This window comes from Coloeus monedula (assembly GCF_965178545.1).
Source record: "Coloeus monedula genome assembly, chromosome: 5".
Taxonomy (NCBI): Eukaryota; Metazoa; Chordata; class Aves; order Passeriformes; family Corvidae; genus Coloeus; species Coloeus monedula.
In genome coordinates, this window is record NC_138785.1 from 58,496,946 (window position 1) to 58,519,015 (window position 22,070).

Sequence of the window (22,070 nt, forward strand, 5' to 3'; positions counted from 1 at the left end):
CTGTGAGTGTTATTAAGATGTCTAGAAAGAAAACACAATGGATGCATTTTATGGAAACAAAACTGCTTCTTTTGAGAAACATCAAGAGGACTCTAAAGCTAACACACTGCAGGAGATTTTAGTGGTATTATCAACCTCAAAGGAAGCCATTTCCTTCAGATTATCTGAATTAACACCTCATTCCCTTTGCTCTGCAAAGACTAGAAGTATACAAGTATCCAAAATATTCCAACTCCTGATTCAGAACAAAGGTATTTGGTGGAAATGAGAGAATGGTGAGTCTCCATTCAGGAACATAAAATACTTATCAGGTCAAGTTCTGTGAAATTTGTTAACCACTTTTAAAAGAGCTTAATAGAACTACTATTCTGGATGGTTGTCAATCATTCCATGTTAAAAAAAAAGGCTCATAAATTAAAGTGAAACTGATGTAATTACTATTGTTACACATTTTTTTTTTTTTAAAATATATATTACAATATGCTCTAATGCAGATTTCTTTTCTCTTTGTACCTTCCCATATCTCATAGATGAGTTTGGAAGAGATGTAACATTTTTAACATTATGCTTAGCTACTGGGCTATTACTAGAAAAATTATCCAAAACTAGAACAAATATGGAATTCTGTTTATGACAATTCTTAGTAAGGACATACAAGTACTTGGTTCCTGGACCTTAGGTTAATCACCTTCATAGACTCATAGAATCACTTAGGTCAGAAAAGACCTGTAAGATCATGGAGTAAACCTGACACTGCCAAGTCCACCTCTCAATCATGTCTCTTAATGTCATATATTACACGTTTTTTAAATACCTCCAGTTTATGGTGACTCAATCTCTTCCCCAGGCCACCTTCCCAAACCTTTAAAAAATTTCTGGTGAAGAAATTTTTCCTCATGTCCAATCTAAACTTCCCCTGGTGCTACTCTAGGCCATTTCCTCTTATCCTCTCGCTTATTACTTGGGTAAGAGACTGACACCCACCTGGCTACAACCTCCTTTCAGATAGTTCAATTCCTCCTGGAATAGTGATGCCTTCTACTACCTATCACTTACCAATTGTCTCCTTAATTTTCTTGAACAATGAAATAAAACTTGTAAAATTCTTGCTATACCTTTCTTCTCTAGGTAATGTCCAAGGCTAGATGGAAGGCTGGGGTTTATCTCTCCTTGCCAAAGATTCTGGAAAGGCACAATGGCCTGATCTAGTTATATAAATGCTGTGCTAGAATCCACCCAACCCACCCCATGAACTCATTGGTCATTCTGCAGAGTGATTGTAGAGGGATAATAAAGTTTTCAGATTAGGATTTTGATGGCATTTTTTCCCAGGGACAGCTAATGAGGAGATATCTGTAGTATTTGTCCTATCACATTAAAAAATATGCCATGGATATGATTTGGAATTTGTGGCAACGCTATGGAATTTATGATTTTTTAAAAAATTATTTCCCCAAAAGAGAAAGGCTTTAAAGGGTAGATCTACTGTTTTATGCAAGTTTCAGACACAATTCAGGATCCTTAGCTTAAAAATACACACTAAGATAAAAATAATATCTCAGATAAAGATTAGCATCCTAATGCTGTTTCTAACTGGAGTTTTCTTACAATGTATAAGTACATTTACATTCTAAACTGCTGCTTTGCCACTAGAATATTCTCAATGATGCTGCTATTTTTACTACCAAAGTTCCCTTCTGTAGCTGTATAAATTTTCAAATATAAAAGATCATGCAGAAAAATGCAGGTTTCTTGTAGCCAAACCTCTTTTTCACCATGCATAGTGATGGGACTAGTTCTGAAAAAAACTCATAACCTGTCAATTAAACCAAAGTACCAAAGCTACTTTGAGAAGCACTTGCATGTTTAGGAACACAATAGAATTGAACATAATAATTTTTTCCACTGAGGTACGATAGAATTTCACTGCAGGAAAGAACTGTAGTAGGCCAAATTCTCGGGCATTCCACTAAATCTTAAAAAGACATTTTCCTCACCAATTTGTGTGCAGTGCTGCAGGCAACAGAATGAAGTAGAGTCCATCACAGAAAGACAGAAACACAAAGGGCTTCCTGTCCCATCCTCTCCTACTGAGGATACATCACAACCCTCCCTTTACAATCACAGAGCATTCTGTTTACAAAGCAGTACAACTAGAAAGTTTGTCTTTCTCTTTTAAAACTGGCAACTTCAATTAATAAAAATTATTTCAGCAGAAATTACATGAAAGCCTCCTATAATGATTTGATATTTCCCTATATTTATTGATGCCACATAATTTAGCAATCATATTTTTTCACAGTTCCATCACACTGGAAGCTCCATAGTCTTTCTGAAACACATTATTGCATGTCCTCTGTCTTTGTTGGTTGTTTATAAGTGGCGAGTCCTTAGCTTACAGCAGGGGTTATAGCTTTTGAGAGCATGACATTTGATTTCCTGCTACAGAAGTTCAGAACAGTCTTCAGGTTGCTTGACTCGTTCAATCCACTAAACTGACCGACCACTCTGAACAGAAAGTTGAAAAGTCACTGCTTTGCTTTGTCTTGAAACTCATGTATTTCCACATTTAGAAACCATAAGAATACAAAACCTGCCCGTGAACATCAAGGTCACTATCTCCAGGAAAGTGTCTTTCTTTCAGAAAAGACAACAGAAGAAAACTGAGCAAGAAAAATAGTCACACAAGTATAAAAACATATGTTAGCAAAACTAGATAATAGCATGATTTTCTTTTATGCAAGCAAACAAAAGGCAAACTTTTAAAACCAAGGCAAAATGATTTTTTCCACTTGAAGCCATAAAATGTTTCAAATTGCCTGACATTCAAATATTAAACTCAGGTTTCATAAACTAATAGTTATAATGCCATGTTGTCTTCAACTCTATTTCAATGTCTTACATTTCCATAAGGCAATTTTCGGATGTTTAAGACGTGTTAAAGTATTTTGCCAAAGCAAATGGTATTGGTTTTATGCAGAGATTCCTTACGTAGCTGTAACAGTTCTTAGAAAAAAAAAAATCTGATACAATGAAATAGCACTGTATCAACAAAGTATTATCATCAGAATATATGGAAAGAAGGAAATACTTACAGATTTTTTATGTCTACTGCTCCTCGGAATGCCTTCCTTGGTATTGCTTGAATCTGATTTTCACTAAGATCACTAAGAAAAAAAAATTAAATTAAACGTAAAAATGCTATATATATATATTTAGTTTTGCATATAACAAAAAGGAAATATTAGAAAATAATTTCAGCCATTATGGTTCAGTCAGTATTTCTAATGAAGGTAATTTTATTACATAAACTGTTTTGACTATTATTGCTACTTCTTCTTTTCAATTACAAATCAGTTAATCTGTGTTGCACTAAGTAGTTCCTTTAAAAATAGCAACTTATATGCCAAAAAAAAAAAAAGCAGAAGTGAGTGTTTTCACTTTTCAACCATTGCAAATCCCTGTTTGATAGTATATTCAGCTTTATGTAAGGAAGACTGTAATCCAGCAAAAAGAACAAATAGTGAGCTATTGAGAAACAACGATGATCTGTGTAATATCTGAGATCAATATGCTTCTGACTTTTGTTTCAGAGTGTCAAGCACCATATATTTTAAAAGAAAGCACCATATATTTTAAAAGAAGGAATTAATATACATTCTGCAGCAGATATCTAATATTCCTCCCCAAATCCCTGTATGATCAGCTGTACCATGCTATCTGAAACTATTATCTTTTACAAAAGAGAAATATTATTAAAATGCTTATAAAATTATTATTCAGTAGTGGTTTTTTGCTATCAGTATGAATAAACAGCCCTTTTTTTTCTGAAAACCAGACATATTTGTGGCCTTCACAGGTCAATATTGGAAATAAAATCTAGTGAACTGAAGACAGTAGCAGAAGACACAGAGAAAATAAAAAAGAAAGAAACAAAAGCAAATTAGGATCCAGAACTTTCCATTTATGCCATGCACTATTAACAATGATGCACTGCAATAGAAGATGACCAATACGTTAAAGTCAGTATTGCTGTATCTATACCACATGCAGTTTGGAGGTTTCACTTCAGACAATAGTTTGCTACCCTGGACCAAATACACCTATCACACATGGTACATGAATGTTTGAAGTCTTGCAAAGGGGCTTATCTACTTCATTGTACTAAAATTATGAAATCAGATCTTCTTTTGGAAGCCTTCCGAGATGCACCTATCTGTACACAATATGGGCAACACAATTACATGAAGAAGCTTTCTTAAGCATCTGAATAAAATGTACAAACAAATCAGATGCATACAGGTGTATCTACAGAGGGATTTTAAGTCCATTTGCACAGCAGTTTTCTTGTGGTTAACTAGATTTCATTTTTCTAAAACCAATCCAGGATCTTCACTCCAAAGCATATCAAATGCAATTCAGCTCCTAACAGAAGTTTCTCTGTCTTGAGCTTTAGAGACATCTTTAGAGGGCCTTTTTCATAGAGTTTTTAGAGAAACATTGCAAAACTGTGCACAGAAAAAAAAATCTAGCTCAGAGTAAGTGAACAAGCAAGAATAATTTAGTTGATTAGACATAAATAGTCATGCTTTTGAGATATTCTTTCTCTAAAATGTAATCTAGCATGGGCTCATATTGCCAGTTCTGAGAAATCACTCCTGAAGATCTTTCAGATTTATGAACTCACAAAAAAAAAATTTGAGGACTTTATAAAACCCCATGACGCCCAACTTTAACAAAATTTATATCAATATAATTATTTTGAAAATAATTCCACATACATTGACAGCAATTTTGTTTTATCCAATTCATTGTTAATTTATGGAAAATCACTTTCTATTTACTAAATCTTTCATAGTTCATGCACCTAATTGCACTGCAATATCTTACAAAGTATACTTAAAACTAGACCCAATTTTAGTATTATTAACCGTGTGTGAAAAAAGAGAATTTGTGAGCTGTGATTTAATTTTCAAGCCACCTAAGTAATCTTGAAATGGGATATGACTGCACTGCTCTGACAATAAATTCAGGGGCAATGAATGAAAAAGCAGCCTTCAGCATTTGTTACGGTAACATGATTTAACAGCCTACTTCCTTGGAAAAAAATTCCCTCATAAGCATAAAATGCAAATATCTATATTTACACTTCTGCTTAATTGACTAATACATTTTACCTATATAAAAAATTATGTGTGAAGTGGCTAAGCTAGCAGTAGTGATTTGTATCATGATCAATGATTAGTTTATAACACAGATATATATATGTATCTATGTAAGCCACTGCCATACTCATATACTAGAGGAGATAATGGGTAACAGTGCATTAAGCTTTTCATGGCATTTGATATAACATCATCATTCACCATTTTATAGAATTTTAAAAAGTGAAAGATGAGCAATACTGAGGCCAAATGCAAATTATTTTAAAAAATCTAATAGAAAATATCAATGGTCAAAATCTTTGTTTCTGTGGGAAATTTTGGCACAAACACAAGGACTTAAAGGACAGCTATTGTGCCAGGTTCCTCAACAGACAATACACTTAGGCTGGATGTGCAAAAGACAGAAGACTAACTAATTACATGTTAGATTTTCTGCTGGGTCTGCACAGTCAACACCATTTCCATGTAGCACAAGCTCAAGAAAATTGAAGTATAGTGTTCCCTGGTAATTTTAGCTCATTTCAAATGTAAACTGCTTGACTGCAAAGGTTCCCAACCTTGCTGAACAAGGCATTGTTTAAAGCATCCATTTAAATATGCAGAGCTAAGTAAGGTTGGCAATTGTTGTTTTCCAAAAGTAATTTTTTTGCAATGTATCAGCTGGTTTCTGAAACTTTCTTTGAACTGTTTCTCTAACAGAAGTGTAAGTTCATTTCTACACTGCAAAATTCTACTTCTCATAAAAAAATATGATTTTCCTTATAGCAGGAAAACTTTTAGTAGTTATTTATTGATTGCTTCAAGTTTTCATCTGCACAGTGTAAAAAGGTTTCTTCATAAAAACCTTGAGGGGCTTAAACAAACATCCAACTTTTTCTTCTTGCATAAATTACACCTACATTTCACAACTCAGAAGCTGTGTGTGGTCTTTTTTATTGATGACTGAACCCATTCCACTGCAATTCTTAGACTGCTCACAAAAATGGCCACAAGCAGCACAAGGTGCATTGTGACTTTCAGGGCAAATGGGGCAAAAATCTATTTTGTAGATTAAACCAGACAATTTTGCAGGCCATTACACTACATTGATTTGACTTTGCAACTTATATTCTGTAGTGAAGAAAGGTGCAAAACCCCTTTTCAGCCTGATGGTCATTGTATTGCTGCACTAATAACTGTGTGGACTTCATCTTCCATTTCCAAAATAGGGAGCATTTGAACAGAGACTCTATGATGGCAATTGATACCCCTAAAATGAAAGAATGTCTAAGCATTTCAGTAACATTTAAGCCAGGATACAACAAAACATCTTTTATAAGAAAAGATCTGTATTTTTTTAAAAAAGGCATGAACCTGCTTCGCATTAGAAAGCATCAATATGACCAAGATACTTTAATTGGAACAAATTATCCTCCACTAATATTACAGCCCAAGACCTTACATCAAAATCCAGAATACCTCTGAAACAGCAGAATTAATTTAAAAATACAGCTAGAGTGAAAAAGCCAAGGCTATCTGACAATTTCTTTCTTTAGAGCACAATGGTCCAGTGAGATGTTTAGACAAATTCATCTTTATGCAGATTCTAGCTGTCATAGAGGCCTCTTGCAACTAAATTGTTCTTGACTCTGTTACATAATTCCTAGAGAGATACACTCCAAGTTATTAAGGGGAGTACCTTAGACATTGAGCTTTCAAGAAAATTCCATGGTGCAACTTTGTGGGCCTCATTTATGTCATGCAGTGGTGGGCAGAACACCTTCATTCCTCGGCTTCCACCACTCCTCCTTGCTCCGGCATCACCAAACCTGTGCTCAGGGCCACGTGTAACTTCAGTCTCTCTGAATGTGAGATGTTCTCAAGGAGAACTCTCATGTTTGTTTCCTCAAGTTAAAAGGTAATACAGGGGTTAAATGGCAGATTTGCACCAAAAGCCACCTGGGTGAGTTAGACTGGCAGCAGCTGACAGAGATTTTTTAGAGGAGGCATAAATGAGCATCACTGCTGCTCTAGATGCACAAACCAGCCTGGGTACAGCAGATTGTTTCAGATAAGTTTAAGATGTATATAAGTCAAGAATTCTTCTGAGTTGTAATATCTGGCTGCAACCCCATTTTCTCAAATGTAAAAAAAGGAAAACCAAACCCATACACCAGACAAAGCTGAATCCCACTATAAATGAAGATACACAGTGGAGAATGCACAAAGATTTCTGAATTTTTGCCCAACTATAGCAATGTTCAGAAAAACTTGCATACTATTTTTTCCTCTCTTAGAAGATCAGGTGTGTTTTTCTAAATCAAAGACTAAATATGCTGCATCTAAATAATTACTTTTTATAATTAACATAGTCTATCCAAGTATTCAAACTCATCAATAAAACCAGAAATAGTATAGATTCTCTAAGATCCATGATCAAATAAGTTCTGCAATTACGTGCTTATGTAAAATAAAATTTTTTAAACAAACTGGGTAAAGGAAATTTATATGCAATGGATTCTGATAAGCACATATGCCTCAGCTTTTAAAACAAATTCCAAAGATTAAAGATTTAATTCAGATATTCTGACAAAGCAACTGAACTTGTCTAATTTGACATTATGCCTAAAAGAATGTAGATTTCTGTATTTCACAAAGCAAACTAGAAAAAAAATCAGTAACAAAAACAACATCAAAAAAAGCCCCAAAGACCTCTGTCCCACTCTCCCTCTCCCAACAGCTTCATTTTGTGTATGCAGGGTTTTTTCTCTAAGTATCCATGGGTAATGATAATGTATGACACTTGTGAAAATAGCATTCGGAAGACCTTGCCAAAAACCTTGTTACTACTGAATCCCTCCTAAGAACAGGCGGGAAATGGTACAGTTATATTTATCATATCTACTGGTTAGTAGAGAGATGTGTATCAGGGAAAAACCTCACAGCTTAGAGTCCTGTGAACATTTGAAATTCATACCAATAGAAGATACAAACACGTTCTCAGAAAATAAAACCTTGAAGACTTACATACAGTATTGTTTTCTTATCTGAAGATAAAGCCCTGAGATAACCTGAAATTAATGATCCTGATAGAATGTTTCAGCTCTTAAAAAATGCAAACACTACCACATCTCAGTTATTTTATTACTTACCAGGTATGGTTCTCAGTTGAATATCCTATTTACCCTTAAAAAGGAGTGCTCAATTTTTAATTATATAAATTGAAACATCACATAAAATATCTATATCATAAACTGTTAAGGCTGTATCACAGTTTTGTTGTGTGGCTAAATCATTGTTCATTCTGAAACACTAAATCTTTTGAAGATGGCAAACCTGCTTGTAAATTTAATTACTTGTAATTTTATTTTCCTCTATGGTTTAACCTCCCTCTGTGTCTGACCAGTGATATCATAAATCTATACTGCCATCCTGTACTTTGCAAAATACTGAGTGCTGGGAATGAGTAATGTGTCCTGATTTTTAAAGGAAGAGGCAGAAATACTCAGCCAAACTAAGTATTGAATGCTTACCAATTTACTTACACCAGTTTATAAAAACTTCTCAGAAAGTGGCTATTTCATAATCAGCAGCCTGATAATTATTTACATATAAGTGACATGAACAAAGTAAGCCTTGCTAAGTACTTCTCTCTTACTGGAAAACAACAGTCTTAACATTAGCTAACTATATTCTGCATGAAATCCTCCATGCCTGTGCAAGGTGGCAAAGTATCATAGTTCATGAGACTACTGGACATTCAAAGAAATAACAAGAATGAGAATTATTTAAATTATTTGGCTGAAAATCAATTATATGTATTTGGACATGGGGGATTTCACTTGGAATACAAAGATGGTGAAAAAAAACAAACAACAAATTTTAGAATAGGATAGTTCAGTTGAAAGGGACCTACAATTATCACCTAGGCCAATCAGATGATTTTGATGGAACAAGTAACAACTTCTTTTTACATATCAATTAGACATTTATCCTAAAATAATAAAGCTAGCAAAACAATTGATTTATGAATATCAAATGTTCCTGTCCATTTCAGCTGTTTTTATTATGATCGGCTTTTTCTTCAGTGTTCCTGCAATATTTCTGTATCTGAGTACACCTTAAAAATACAGGTGGCAGGGAGAAGACAAGCACTACCTATTCATTGAGGAGCTCCTTGCAGAAAGAGCCTGTGAAACGTGCTCTGGTATAGGCTACTCACTGGATCCTGGACTTGATTAAGATACCTGTGAGGTCTTGCATGGTCTGAGATAGTTCTCTAGTCACAGTCACATTAACGAGGCACATCATCTAAAACCTCAAAGCGATTCCAGAGCAAGACCTAAGAGCTATTGTTTATTCCTCTGGCTTTGATCTTAGGGAAAGCAAAGTACTCTGCCTCACTGGGAGGCACTGAAGACACCAGCAGTAAAATCTGAGATATGGAAGGCAAGAACATGCTGACACATGATAGTGTGTGACACATGATAGACAAGGGAGCCACAGCCCCAAGTTTCAACTGTCTTGATATGTCTCCAGAGAAGTATGGCAAAAGATTATTTCATATTATCATGAACACTGGCAGCTGCCTCTGTTGGCAAAAGCTGCCATAGCCATGGGCTTTCTGATTCAAAGAGGAGAGAATGAAACCCCAAAGTAGATTTCTCATGTTGCAATGGATCTCTGATTTGGATTTTACTCCTAAGATGCCAGTTTTCTACTTTCAAAATTTGAATAAATACGTTTTTCTACTCTGTATTAGATGTCTTGGGTTAACATGGAAAATTTCTGATCAGACGGGTTTTTTTCTGCTCATGAAACTTCATTTATCACTATATAAACATACTCCTAAATTTCAAAATTCCAGCATGACTAGGAATTTAATCTAAGACCTTTTCTGAATGCTACAGAGGCATGCTTCGACAACCACAAGTTTTGCTGTGTTAGGATAAAGTATATATGAAAATTATTTTCCAAACTATGTAATGAGAATCAAACCAAAGTAAAAAGTCTTCAAGAATTCAGATGCTACTGAACATTGTGGTGCTATACCTGGAGAGACAGTTCCTTCAAAATTAGTAGCTCAGGTGAACTGAAGATACTGAAGCCTATTGGGAATTCCATCACGGCAGAAATATATCAGATTGTAACACAAGCTTTCTAAACAAACGTGACACAATGTGTTTTAATCTATGATACAACATGTTTTATCCTATGTCCAAAAAATACATTAATATATACAAACAATTAAGTACCTTTCCCATCAGTCAAGCAAGGCTTATCCAGTTAATTGTAAGAATACTGACATATGCTTGGCTTTAACTTTATACAGCTACTGTATAACAAGTTACAGTACAGTATGACTTATTCATGAAGATAATCTTATACCCAAATGGCTTGTCGTGTCCTTTTAGCAGGCATAGCTTCCTGGCAGATCTACAGATCAATTATGATGGAACAAGGAAATGTTTAAAAATATATACTTAAAAACACAGTCTAAACTCTTGTTCTGAAAAAGCAAAACAAACAAAGAAATGAAATCAAACAACCAACAACTCTGCTGCACCATTATTCTTTGACTGTGAAATAAACCAGTTAACTTCCTATTAATTTCAAGGTTTTTTTCCTTCTGTTCTTTAGTAAAACAATCATTGCAGCTATTTCTCTTCATATTGAAGATACAAAAGGTGTCCAATACTATCAGCAGTAGCTAATATGTCTCTATGGCACATATATCCCTTTATAAAGATAAAAACCTATAAATTATAATTTCAAACATCAGTCCTGTAAACCATTATTGCTGCTGCTTCCCATAGGAGGATTAAAATTTCATGTATGAGAAGGCTACTACGAGCCTCCTTTTACAGATGGGGAAACCAAGGTTGCATGTATCAGCGGTAGCATGTATCAGTACCCTGCTGAGGAGCACAAAATCGATGAGAAAGATTTCGATCACAGAGTTTCAGGTTCTCTCCGCATCACTAATTTCCATTTGCTCTGTTGACTCCCTAGAGATTCAGATGCTGCACATAGTAGGCACATAACCTATTCTCACGCCAAAGCAGGATCACTCCCTGGGCCATGGTGTGCTACATTGCCCAAGTGAGTATTTCACATTTCACAACACAGGGCAATCATCACTGCAACACGGACTGAATTATTAGAGTCACACCAATTCCCATGGTAAGGAATGCAGCTTTTTTTTTTCCTAAGAATATTCAGACTGAATTTCCCTGCCCACTTTTATCTCTCATTTTTTAATGATAGCACTTTTGATTATATCATTGATGTTTCTTTCATTCTTAATGCTTGAGGTTTTTTAAACGTCATCCATTTATAAATCTGTTACAGAATCAAAATGTACTTTTTATTATAGTTCTGACATACTATTATTTGTATTATTTAAGCAGCAGGTCTTTTAATCCACTTTATCTATTTATTTATTAAAGAAGAGAGATCATTTATGCGTAAGTATAGAACATATACAGCAAAAGAGAAAAAGTAATGCACTACACAATAGTAGTACTGGTAGCCTGGTGATCTCCAGAGTTTACCAGTACCTTCAACCTTAACATTTAGTACAAGTCATCCAAAATTTAAATTCTGATAATTAGGTCTAATATTTTTTTTGTTTGAGAAACTCTCTCATACCCATGCAATATAATACACAACTTATTTATAATTTTGAGTAGTAGTAATTAGTGATTTCTGCAGAATCTAAATAGCACAGACTACAAGTACTAGGACTTTAACTTTTTAAGAGGAATACATTTTGGGTTTGGACTAAGCCAAAACCATCAATCTCAGTCTTGGCAGAAAAGTTAACCCATGGGCTACAAAATCAATTCTACTCTACAGTGTCTTCAAAAGTGTACTTAAATCAATTTGTATACTCAGATACTACTGAAAATAATTGCCTAAGAATATTCACCATTTATTCTTTATTGTTCTAGAGTGGCCTAGCAGGGCAAATGCTAATTGTGCAATAAAATAGGAGTATTAGGACCACACATGTATTTTATTGGAGTCTTAGAAATTATTTTTGAAAAGGAAAGCAGTCTTTAATAGTCTTTTCCACTAAATTAATATAGAATTCTCTTTTGTTTAGACTATAAAAACCCCAAAACAAAACAAGAAAGGAAATTACACATTGTAGCTCCTGAAGAGGAAAGGACCACCCACAATTTCAGAGAGAACTGACATACTACTTCAAATTTGGCTTCAGCGTAATCCTTTTCATAGAAAAACTCGAAGCTCTTAAGAACACCCCTCACCCCCCAAAGAAAAAAATTGAAAATTTTTATCCTCCACACAGTCTCAAATTGGTCAAGCTGAAGGAAGGCACTGAGTAACATTTTACTGACTGCTGCTTATCATGCCTCCCTAATAGCACTATCATTCCCCAACAGGGCCCAAGACAGCAGCACAGCTGTGATGTGTGCAGGCATTGTTGACCTACAGCCCTACTTGCAGTTTGCAGAGTGGGAAATGACTTTTACCCATATGGATGTATATCCATATGGTGAGGCTGCACCTCCGGTGCTGTGTGCAGTTCTGGGCCCTGCAGCGCAAGAAAGACATTGAGGGACTGGAGTCCAAAGGGCAATGGAGCTGGGAAAGGGTCTGGAGCACAAGTCTGATGAAGAGCAGCTGAGGGAGCTGGGGGTGTTTAGCCTGGTGAAAAAGAGGCTCAGGGAAGACCTTATTGGTCTCTATGACTGCCTCAAAGGAGGTTGTGGATAGGTGGGGATCAGTCTCTTGTCCTGGGTAACAAGTGACAGGACAAGAGGAAATGGTCTCAAATTGTGCTGGGGAGGTTTAGGTCAGATATGGGTTTTGTTCGTGGATTTCCCTCTCCTTTTTCTTTAACCAGTTTGGAATTGAAGGCAAAATAGAAAATAACTTAAATCTTTCTATGCCACTTTTTCATACAAGGCCACAAAAGACTGTTTCTTTGTAGGGAAAGGGTGAAGATTCTGCTATTTTCATTTTACTTGTCTCTGATAGGCGATTTGGTGATTAATTTTTAATCAACTATTACACTTGACAGACTTGAAAATGCACTATAAGTTGAGAACTTTAAAAGAATAAAACAAGATTCTGCCAGGTAACTTTCACTTCTTCTGGCACATTAGACACTCAGCATATGCATGGCTGAAACATCCATTTGGCTTGGCTGGGGATCCGCTCACATTAAGAATAGATGAGATGGCATATTTAATTTTCCAAAAGACCTCTTCAACAGTATCTGAAAAATCTATCACTACTTTTCCCTGTAACAAAACTTCCTTTTTAGAAGAAGTTTGCAGCTGTCAACATGTCTTTAATATTTAATATTGTTTCACCTGCTTTGGAATTGAAACTGTAAGCACTTTCAGGAACTGATTGAAAGGTTGTCTGGTACATTGTCTAGTTTCACTACACAGGCGGTAACCCTGTATATTCTCTTCTGAAATATCACTCAGCAAGCTGTGGCAATTTCTGTTTCTTCAAAACAGAGCAGAGCGGATTCCTGATCCAACCCCATTATGCAGAGCTGCAATTCCAATACAGACAAGTAATAATTACTTTCCTGGACACAGACGTTTTTCATGAAGTATAGCTCCAAACTTTTACTCTAATAATAACCTGAGTAGTTCAAGTCTTTCCTAACAGTAAAACTAACCTTGAACAACTTGTCAAGAGACAGGGAAAAATTTGAAGAGGAAACTAGAAAAGATCTTGCAGACCATTAATGTTGAACAGCACTGTGCTCACTCTTCCTTCATTTGAGTCAAATGATGCAATTTGGAGATTGTCTCTTGAGATAGCTCATTGCTTGATAAGACAGATTTATTGTACAGTCTTAGCTTTATACAATATGTATAGTTGCATAATATATATGAAGCACTGATGCTTCAAGCTTTAAGGCTGTTGCCTGTCAGTGCCAAAAACTATGCTAAAACAGTGAAAGAAACCAAAGCAAATTATTTAAAGGATTACCACAGATGATTTAAAAAAAATTGACAACAGCTAAGCTACCATCTTGGCTGCTTATCAAGATGACCAATTTTATGTGACTGTTTTTCTGGTCTTCACCCATCTCTTTATAGATATCTGTCAATTCTTATACTGTAATATCTTTCACTAAACTATTTTGCTTTACTGGGTGCTGGTTTGTTGGTATTTTTCTTATTCTGCACAACAGAGTAAGTACAGGGACTAGCACCACTGGGCTTCTGGACCAAAGAACTAGGGCTTTTAGCTGTTCTATGAGAAAACTAATAATGGAAAGGACAAGAAACGTATGTTCGTTTTATCTTCCACTTCACTGACAATGAACTATAAAACAGTAATAACAAGCTCAATTATTTGAGTAACTGAATGACTGGATTTTTTTGTTTATTCTATTTCTTGTGTGTTGTTTATGTGCTGGTTAATACAATTAAAAGCTCTTAGGAGAAAAAAGAAATTGTTTAGAAACTTCAGGGCAATTACTGATACATATATTCAGGTACTCTGGAAGTAAAACTTCCCACTGACCAGAATTAGATTACTTTAATACTCTAGCTGCACATCCCAGAAGTGCCTAGCCTCAAGTTTCTCTGTTCAAGGGCTCCAGGCTTTTCTTTCTTCTTGAGCCTGCCTTCTATTTCTCTGACTGTTCCAGCCTTTTCCCCCAAACTTCTGTCACCACAATTGTTTTCCCTTTCAGTGCCACACAAAGAATGAGAATTTCAAGAGGTATTTTCCTCTTATAAAAGGAGCTGAGAATACAGAAGAGGCAATATAACTGGTCTGTAAAGCAAGAAGAGTGCATCTTACCTGGATTCAGGGGCTATTTAGAATTGAAAACCCTTGTAAAAATGGTAAAAATGTATGTAAGTAATAAAAAGAAAATTCGCCATTACAGAATGAATTTATCACAACCAATTTCTTAATCAATAGCAAAATAAGATGAACAACTATGGGTAATATCTGCATCAGAGTGCTTGCATTCTATATTTCAAGAATGTGAAAAATCCTATTTCTTGTTACAGCCCTGTGTGTATGCTGTTGACACAATACCAGTATGTAAACCACATTAAAATGTTCTAGGAAAAATAATCCATGCAAAATGGAATTTAATATTTTTTATAGAAAAGCTTAAATTTTATTGCTACTTCTGCCATATTTATCCCCCTTTTCCCTCTCAAACTTGCAAAAAGGCTCAGCTGTTTGTACTAGGAATAATTTCCATTCAGACATTTTTTTAAGCTTGAAGTCTACAAAGCTGATTTTCTGTTCCAGGACTGCTCTTTTCCACTGACACCATCAAAAAGTAGCTGCTCTTAATTGCACTTTAAAAACCCATCTTCCCTCTTTTCAGATGTTTTTCCTCTATCTGTATATTCTCAAGCCTTTTTTTCCCAAATTGCTAAATTCTTTCCCTTCAACCAATATCCAGACTCTCCTAAGCAGCTGATGGAGCTTTGCCTCAAGTAACTACCCAGAAAATTCCACTAATCAGCCCTAATAATTAGGGTAAAGGGCATTTGTGTGGGGGGTGTGGTGTTTTTCTCTTCTTGTTTGAGGGTTTTTTCATTCAGGAGGATGGGTGTTGTGTTTTGCTGTGTGAGGGCACACAAAGGCAGTTGGATGGAATGGATATGAGTTAAGCAATTGCAATCAAATGAGAGCGCGGCACACTCCGGATGAGCAAGGGTGACATTGACGTCTCCATTCACAAGATACTACACACTCCAGCAGTGAATAAATGGGTAATTTCAGAAAATAGAGGTCCAGGTGACCACAGAGAGGCTGAGAACAGTTAAGGTAATGGGAAAAAAAGACTATTAAATTTACTTTTTAAAACCCCAACAAAAAATGCATAAGCTTCCCTATTGCTTAAGGACTAATTTAAAAATATACCATAAGATGTTTAAATATTTAGATTGACTGCATTTTGTTTGAAGCATAAATGTTAAAAAGGGATTTAAGAAATAAGGCTAAATAGAAGAACACATGGCATTGCACCTGTACCAATAATAGCCACTAAACAGATCAACATCTCAGCACTGTACAGCTGGGCTTTCTGATAAAGCAGTCAGTGTGAATCCATTTGCACTTCTAGGGAATTCAGGAAGACTTCTGCCAGCTCAAAAATCCTAGGACATGCAACTTTACAACAGCAGGAGCATCTGTACTCGCTCTTTTAACTGACTATGAACAGATCTCCTCTTAGAACGGGACCGACTCTGAGCCCTGAGGTGATTGAATTTAAACGATATTTACACAGATAGCAGAGAAGGTGTGAGAATTTGCCTCTTCATAGCTCCACTGCACTTGCTATCTCTTGCCATATGGCTAATTCCTTCTCATGCTTATTCTTCTGTTTCAGTTCATGTTACAGTATATTCTTTTTACAGACCTGCAGCTTCTAACATCTGTAGCAAAGGTCCCAGAAATTGATTTACAGGCTGAAACACAAGCATATCCAATCCTGCTCCTACGCAAGGCTATATATCTTTGTTGGAAGACTGACACATGGGCCCCATATGCATCAGTGATAACATAAGCCTTAACATAAGCCTGCCAGGCACAGATGTACTTATAGCTCCAGAGAGATGCAATCTAATGATGGATAGGAATAACCCAATCATACGAACATTTGTATTTGTAAACCCTACCTAGTGCTACAGACAATATGTCTACATTTCACTGCCACATTTCTGCAAGGATATCAAGATGTTCCTAAGGTATGACGGGCATATGATGAAACTTAATGGTATGTAAGATAGAGAGACTGCTTTCTGAAGCACAACTTCATAGCTGGAAGTTCTAAAAATTAATTGCTCTTCTGGCAAACCCAATGAAAATTAAATTAAATTAGATACTGGAATTTTTTCATTTGAAAGCTCTGGCAAAATAAAGTTAATAGACGGAAAGCTTTCTGCAATTAAAAGTGACAGGTGCATTGCTTTCTCTAAGCTTTTAAATCACATCTGTCAGAAAGCCTACTAAAATGCATTTTTTAAGCTCCTTCCAATGTACTCAACTTTTATGAATCAAAATACTGTAGAATTATTAAAGATATATAACTTAAGTCACAGCTTTATGGCAGTAAAGAGCTAAAATTTCTATAGAGTTAGTCATCTAACATATTTAGGACAATGGATTAAATCACAGAGTAACTCTGTCTCCTGTTTCCATTCACTTCATTTGTCAGCATGATTTCCTACTTCAATTCCTAACCACTGCATGAGAAAGACACAACTTGATTTCCCTAATTTAAAGCCAAGTTTATAGTAAATTCTGGCCAATCACAACTTTGCTTGAATTATCTATTCTATGTGTTTAAGGTGATTTAGGAGAGAGATGGTTAACAGTATTTATGCCTATGAAGAAACTTTTTCAAGACAGAAAGTGTCTTGGAAAGAGGCAGAAAAGTCTGAGGCCAGGTTCTGCTGTGCTTCTTGCAAGTGAAACTGTTTTCAAAGAACATGTGTTCCAACAGCGGGAGCAAAACCACTTATTGCATGTCTTCCCCCTGCCCTTCAGACACACCTGAGCCAATCCTCTACCTCTCATTCCTCACTCACAAAACCAGGAAGTACTTATGCCCAAAACTCAAAAATCTTCAACTCAAAACTCCAAACTCTCTAATGATTATTTACAGGGGTTTTTTTTTGTTTTGGTTTGGTTTGATTTGGCTGGGGGTTTTTTAGGTTTCAGTTTTCATCTTGTTTTGCTAGCTGTTTTACTGTTGGTTTTGTTTTTCTTTAGTAATCAACAACCAACCCCAGTTTTGATAGGTTAGGAATGAAGTTTACTTAGGGAATGCTTCTCATCCCCACTAATTCAGAAAATAAAGAAAAGCATTACTCTTCAAAGATCCTAACTATCAATTAAATGTAAAGCTGTTACACATTGTAAGATGACCTGTGACAATATGAATTTTATAGGCCATGGCACAGCACCTTCAAAGACAGAGGATGGAAAATTACGCTCAGTGGTACATATCTCTTATTAACCACACACATACAAATAATCTCATCCCAATTCAGGAGAGCACTGAAGTATGTACAATTTATCATATGTGCTCAAATCCCAATAAATTCATTGTAACTACTCACAAGTTTAGCGTTATGAAGGTCATGAAATATATCTTTAAATCACAAACAACTTACAGAAAAGCAACACTGAACAGATTTCAATTATAGGCTTCCCTTATTTAAGCATATATGAACAAAGACAAAATTCTCCTCAGGTGGGAAAACAGAACAAGAAAAATAAGTAAATTGGGTTTTGTTATCCATCTATAAATTTTCATCACGCCCAATGCCAAATTATTGTGACATCAAAACTAGTATTTCAGACAACTGGACCATGTGCAAGTCCTTAACATAATTATCATTCGTATTTAACAAAACTCAGGGGTTTGGTGCTGCTTTTTGGGGTTTTTTTTGAGGAATGGAGGTGAATCTTGCCAAGTTCTCAGCTACTCCTGCAAAAAAATAATTTTGAAACTCCAAAGTCCTCACATGCTTCTCCCTTGCACTCCTTATGGGTTCAAGGGATTTTTCTCAGAGATGGAAATCTCTTCCAGTGGCCAGGTAGATGAAAGTTTTGGAGTGGCAGGTCAGTATTTCAGGAAGATTGACCATTCAACATAATACTACACTTCAAAATTATGTGTCAGGTCTGCATCCCTGCAGAATAACACAGGAACTGTGCTATTGAGAACAGCATTCTGAGGAGGAATCAAAAGCAGTTAACATATACACTGGAAGAGTATATATATTGCTGGAAAAATAAACACAGATAAGGATTCATCCCTGACTTGCAACTGAGTAAGTCTGAGAGCTGAACTGCAGTGCTACTGAGTGCTTCACGCATGAAAACTAAAAATACACCAAAACTGCCAAAGGAGCCAAGGTGTCATCAGGATATGTCTACAAACATTTGCTCCAAACAGGGACAAAAATATTTAAATATTTTCCCTTAGTATCAATTTTAACTAGACTGTGGGTGAGAATGAAAGGTCTGCAGTCTGTGAAAATGAAAAGATCAAATTCAGCATTCAGTAGGGATACAGAATATCTAATTAAGCCCTGGATCTGCAGTAGTTTTTTTCCAGTTTCTGTTCCATATATCTTTTTCCCTCTGTTAACCATCTTCCCATCCACATCTATAAATAATGAAAATAAGCCAAAGTTTCTTCACTGATATGTTTTATATGAATATCTGAATGGAAAATATATCCAGAACTCTTTTGATGAGCTGTATTAATTGAACAGTTTAAACAAACATAAAAAACCATATAGAAATACGGACTTGAAAAAAGGTATCAGATAACCCTCTTGTAAATAGAACTTAAAATACTGGAATCTTAAGGAATAGGAATTACCAGATTCAAAGCCAGCATTAAAAACAGCTTGGTGATACAAAATGAAATCTAAGTCTCTGTGTTGGTAATATTGACTTTACTCAGGTGTTAAGTCTAAGCTTAAAAATAAATGTTCTGATGAACTTTAGGATATGTATTTTATTCTCCTGCATTTGTTTTTTCTTTTCCTTTAACCTAGCTGAAATTTCATTATAGATACTTACTATTTATAATACTGATTAACGTGTATTTTTATATAGAACAGGAAGAAGAGTCTAACATAGACTTCTGCATACCTATACCAATTTCTCCCTGTTGGGTTTTCTTGTTTTGATTCTACTTTTTTAATTAGGGACACATCACTTCCAGTGGGAAATTACCCTCCACATATGAAAACAAATGTTAACTATGGTACAATGCCTAACCTGAAGAACCAGAAAATATCTCACAGTGTCTGTTTTCCACAATACTTTTAATATGCATTATTTCCTTTTCCATACATACAGTAATAAGCAACACAAAATAGAGATTCTCAATTGAGGCAGAGATGACATCTGAGCTTGCAGTTGAACAAAGAAACATAGAAAAACTATTTGAACAACAAAGAGAAACTGACTGTTGTGTTTTGTTTTGTTTTAATAAAATCAGGATAAACCTCTGGGTAAATGTGCTTAACAACAAAAATCACAACAGCCAGGATTACAATATAAGGATTTCATATTACTGCCAGGTATGTACATGTCTAATAGTGAATGTCTTTGTCTTCCTTCCATTTATGAACAGTTAAAGATTATAGCAATAAATCCCCATGCTGAAATAAAACGGAGACTAATCTCAAGATTAGGAATCTAATCTCCATTAGAAATAAGATATAGGTATTTAAAATGAATAGGAGGTCAATTTGCTACAAGCAACGTGACATTCTGTATTGTTCTGTATTGCACATGCAATGCATACTCCTGCACCACAGGTGAAGTATGTTAAAACTTACAAGCTGACACAAAAAGCAACAGATTTAAAGGAGAGTTTCATTAAAAGAAACCAAATGTGTCAGCAACCATCTTCAAATTGAATTTTGGTCATACAGCTCCCTGGTATTTTTCGCTTTGCTTTTCTAACTAGTTCCCCTATGGATTAACCTCTTCTCACCTCTGGTTGTATATACACTGCAAGATAGAGCTGCTGGACAGTTCATTAGAGAAGCTCCTGCTGTTTCTTCCACTGGAGAGGAGGCACCTCTAAGTTATCATACACAGGCAGGCCCAAGTCAACATATCTTCTAACAACTTCTGGCAGCTTTGATCACACTGGTGGTTCATACAAGTTTCACAGGCAAAAAAAAAAAAAAAAAGAAGGCAGGAACTTTGAGGCATTTCCTGCTACTGCTACTCCTTTGGAAACCAAACACCCTCACTTAGTAATCCATGCACCATACTATCACCGGGCAGGGGCAGTGGGGGACGGGATTTGGGGGCTTTTTCTGTCTGGCACACCTTAAAACTAGAAAAAATATATTTAAATGGAACACTTAAATGCACTTCTAGAAAATTTATGTTTTAAATAACTCCTAGATAGAGGTTCAAACATAACACTAAATCAAAATTAAGTTTCTTGATTCAATATTTCAAATGCCTGTTTCTGAGATGTGATCCACCCCAAGGTTTACAAGAAGCTTTGCTTTTACAGCCTCACCTTTGTAAACTGCTTGAGGCTGCTTCACTTTTCTAGAGTTGCTCTATGTGACATGGTGGCAAAGAACCTTAAATTGCACTTAAGCACTTGAAACAGGCTCCTTCATACCCAGCAACATTTCCCACTACTCAGCTAGGTCTCTTTCCTTGACACCTCTGGTGGCCAAGCCAAAAAAGTCAATGGTCTGCAGCAATGAATGAATACTCCAGGATCTTTTCATAATGGTGTAGCTGATTGAAGCCGTGTTTGAGAGGCCTTACCTCATTTCCCACACATTTTCTGACCCATTTTGTCTGCCTCTTCTCAGAGGGGTTTTGCCTGTTATATTGAGGACTAAGCAGTAAACTAATTATCTTGTTCAAATCCCTTTGCAACCCCTCTAATCCTATTAGTTATAAGAATGTGTGAATACTGATTGCACAACTTAAAACAGGGAGAAACAGAAAAAGAGACAGAGGCAGAGGGAAAAAGCCAAAAGGCAGGATCTGGGAAGATCTGCTAGGCACTTCAGCTTTTCAAGACTTGTCAGGACGCTCAAGACTCCCATCCATCACAACACAGGACAATTTGTAAGGTCCACATTTTCATTTTCTGTCAGTCTTTCGTGTCTGCCCCAGAACTGCTGCTATTATCTGAGGCAGCTCCGAGTCCTTTGCTCACAGCAGAACTTGCTGACCCGTGACTCCAGTTAACAGTTACATTTTCTCTCTTTCCCCTTTCATAATGAACATTTTAATGAAGGGGATGACAATATTACAATGTGTCAAAGAAGCCATATGAAGTACCGGAAATGAATGGATGTTAGTGTAGGCATCTATAGGCCCTATGAGCCCTACTTCTTTTCTTCAAAGAAGCCTCACAAGTCTTATTAAAGAGCCCTCTCGCCC

The 22,070-nt window shown here is 35.8% G+C and overlaps 1 protein-coding gene across 2 annotated transcripts in view; it reads right to left on the reverse strand.

Annotated features, from left to right (window-relative positions):
* Positions 1–22,070, reverse strand: part of SLIT2 (slit guidance ligand 2) — a gene marked incomplete at both ends in the record, with an annotated part of 259,444 nt that overhangs the window by 106,858 nt on the left and 130,516 nt on the right. For both annotated transcript variants that reach the window (XM_082281842.1, XM_082281841.1), the window contains one exon: positions 3,096–3,167. In XM_082281842.1, coding sequence (XP_082137968.1) covers positions 3,096–3,167 — 72 coding nt within the window. The remainder of the gene's footprint in view (positions 1–3,095; positions 3,168–22,070) is intronic.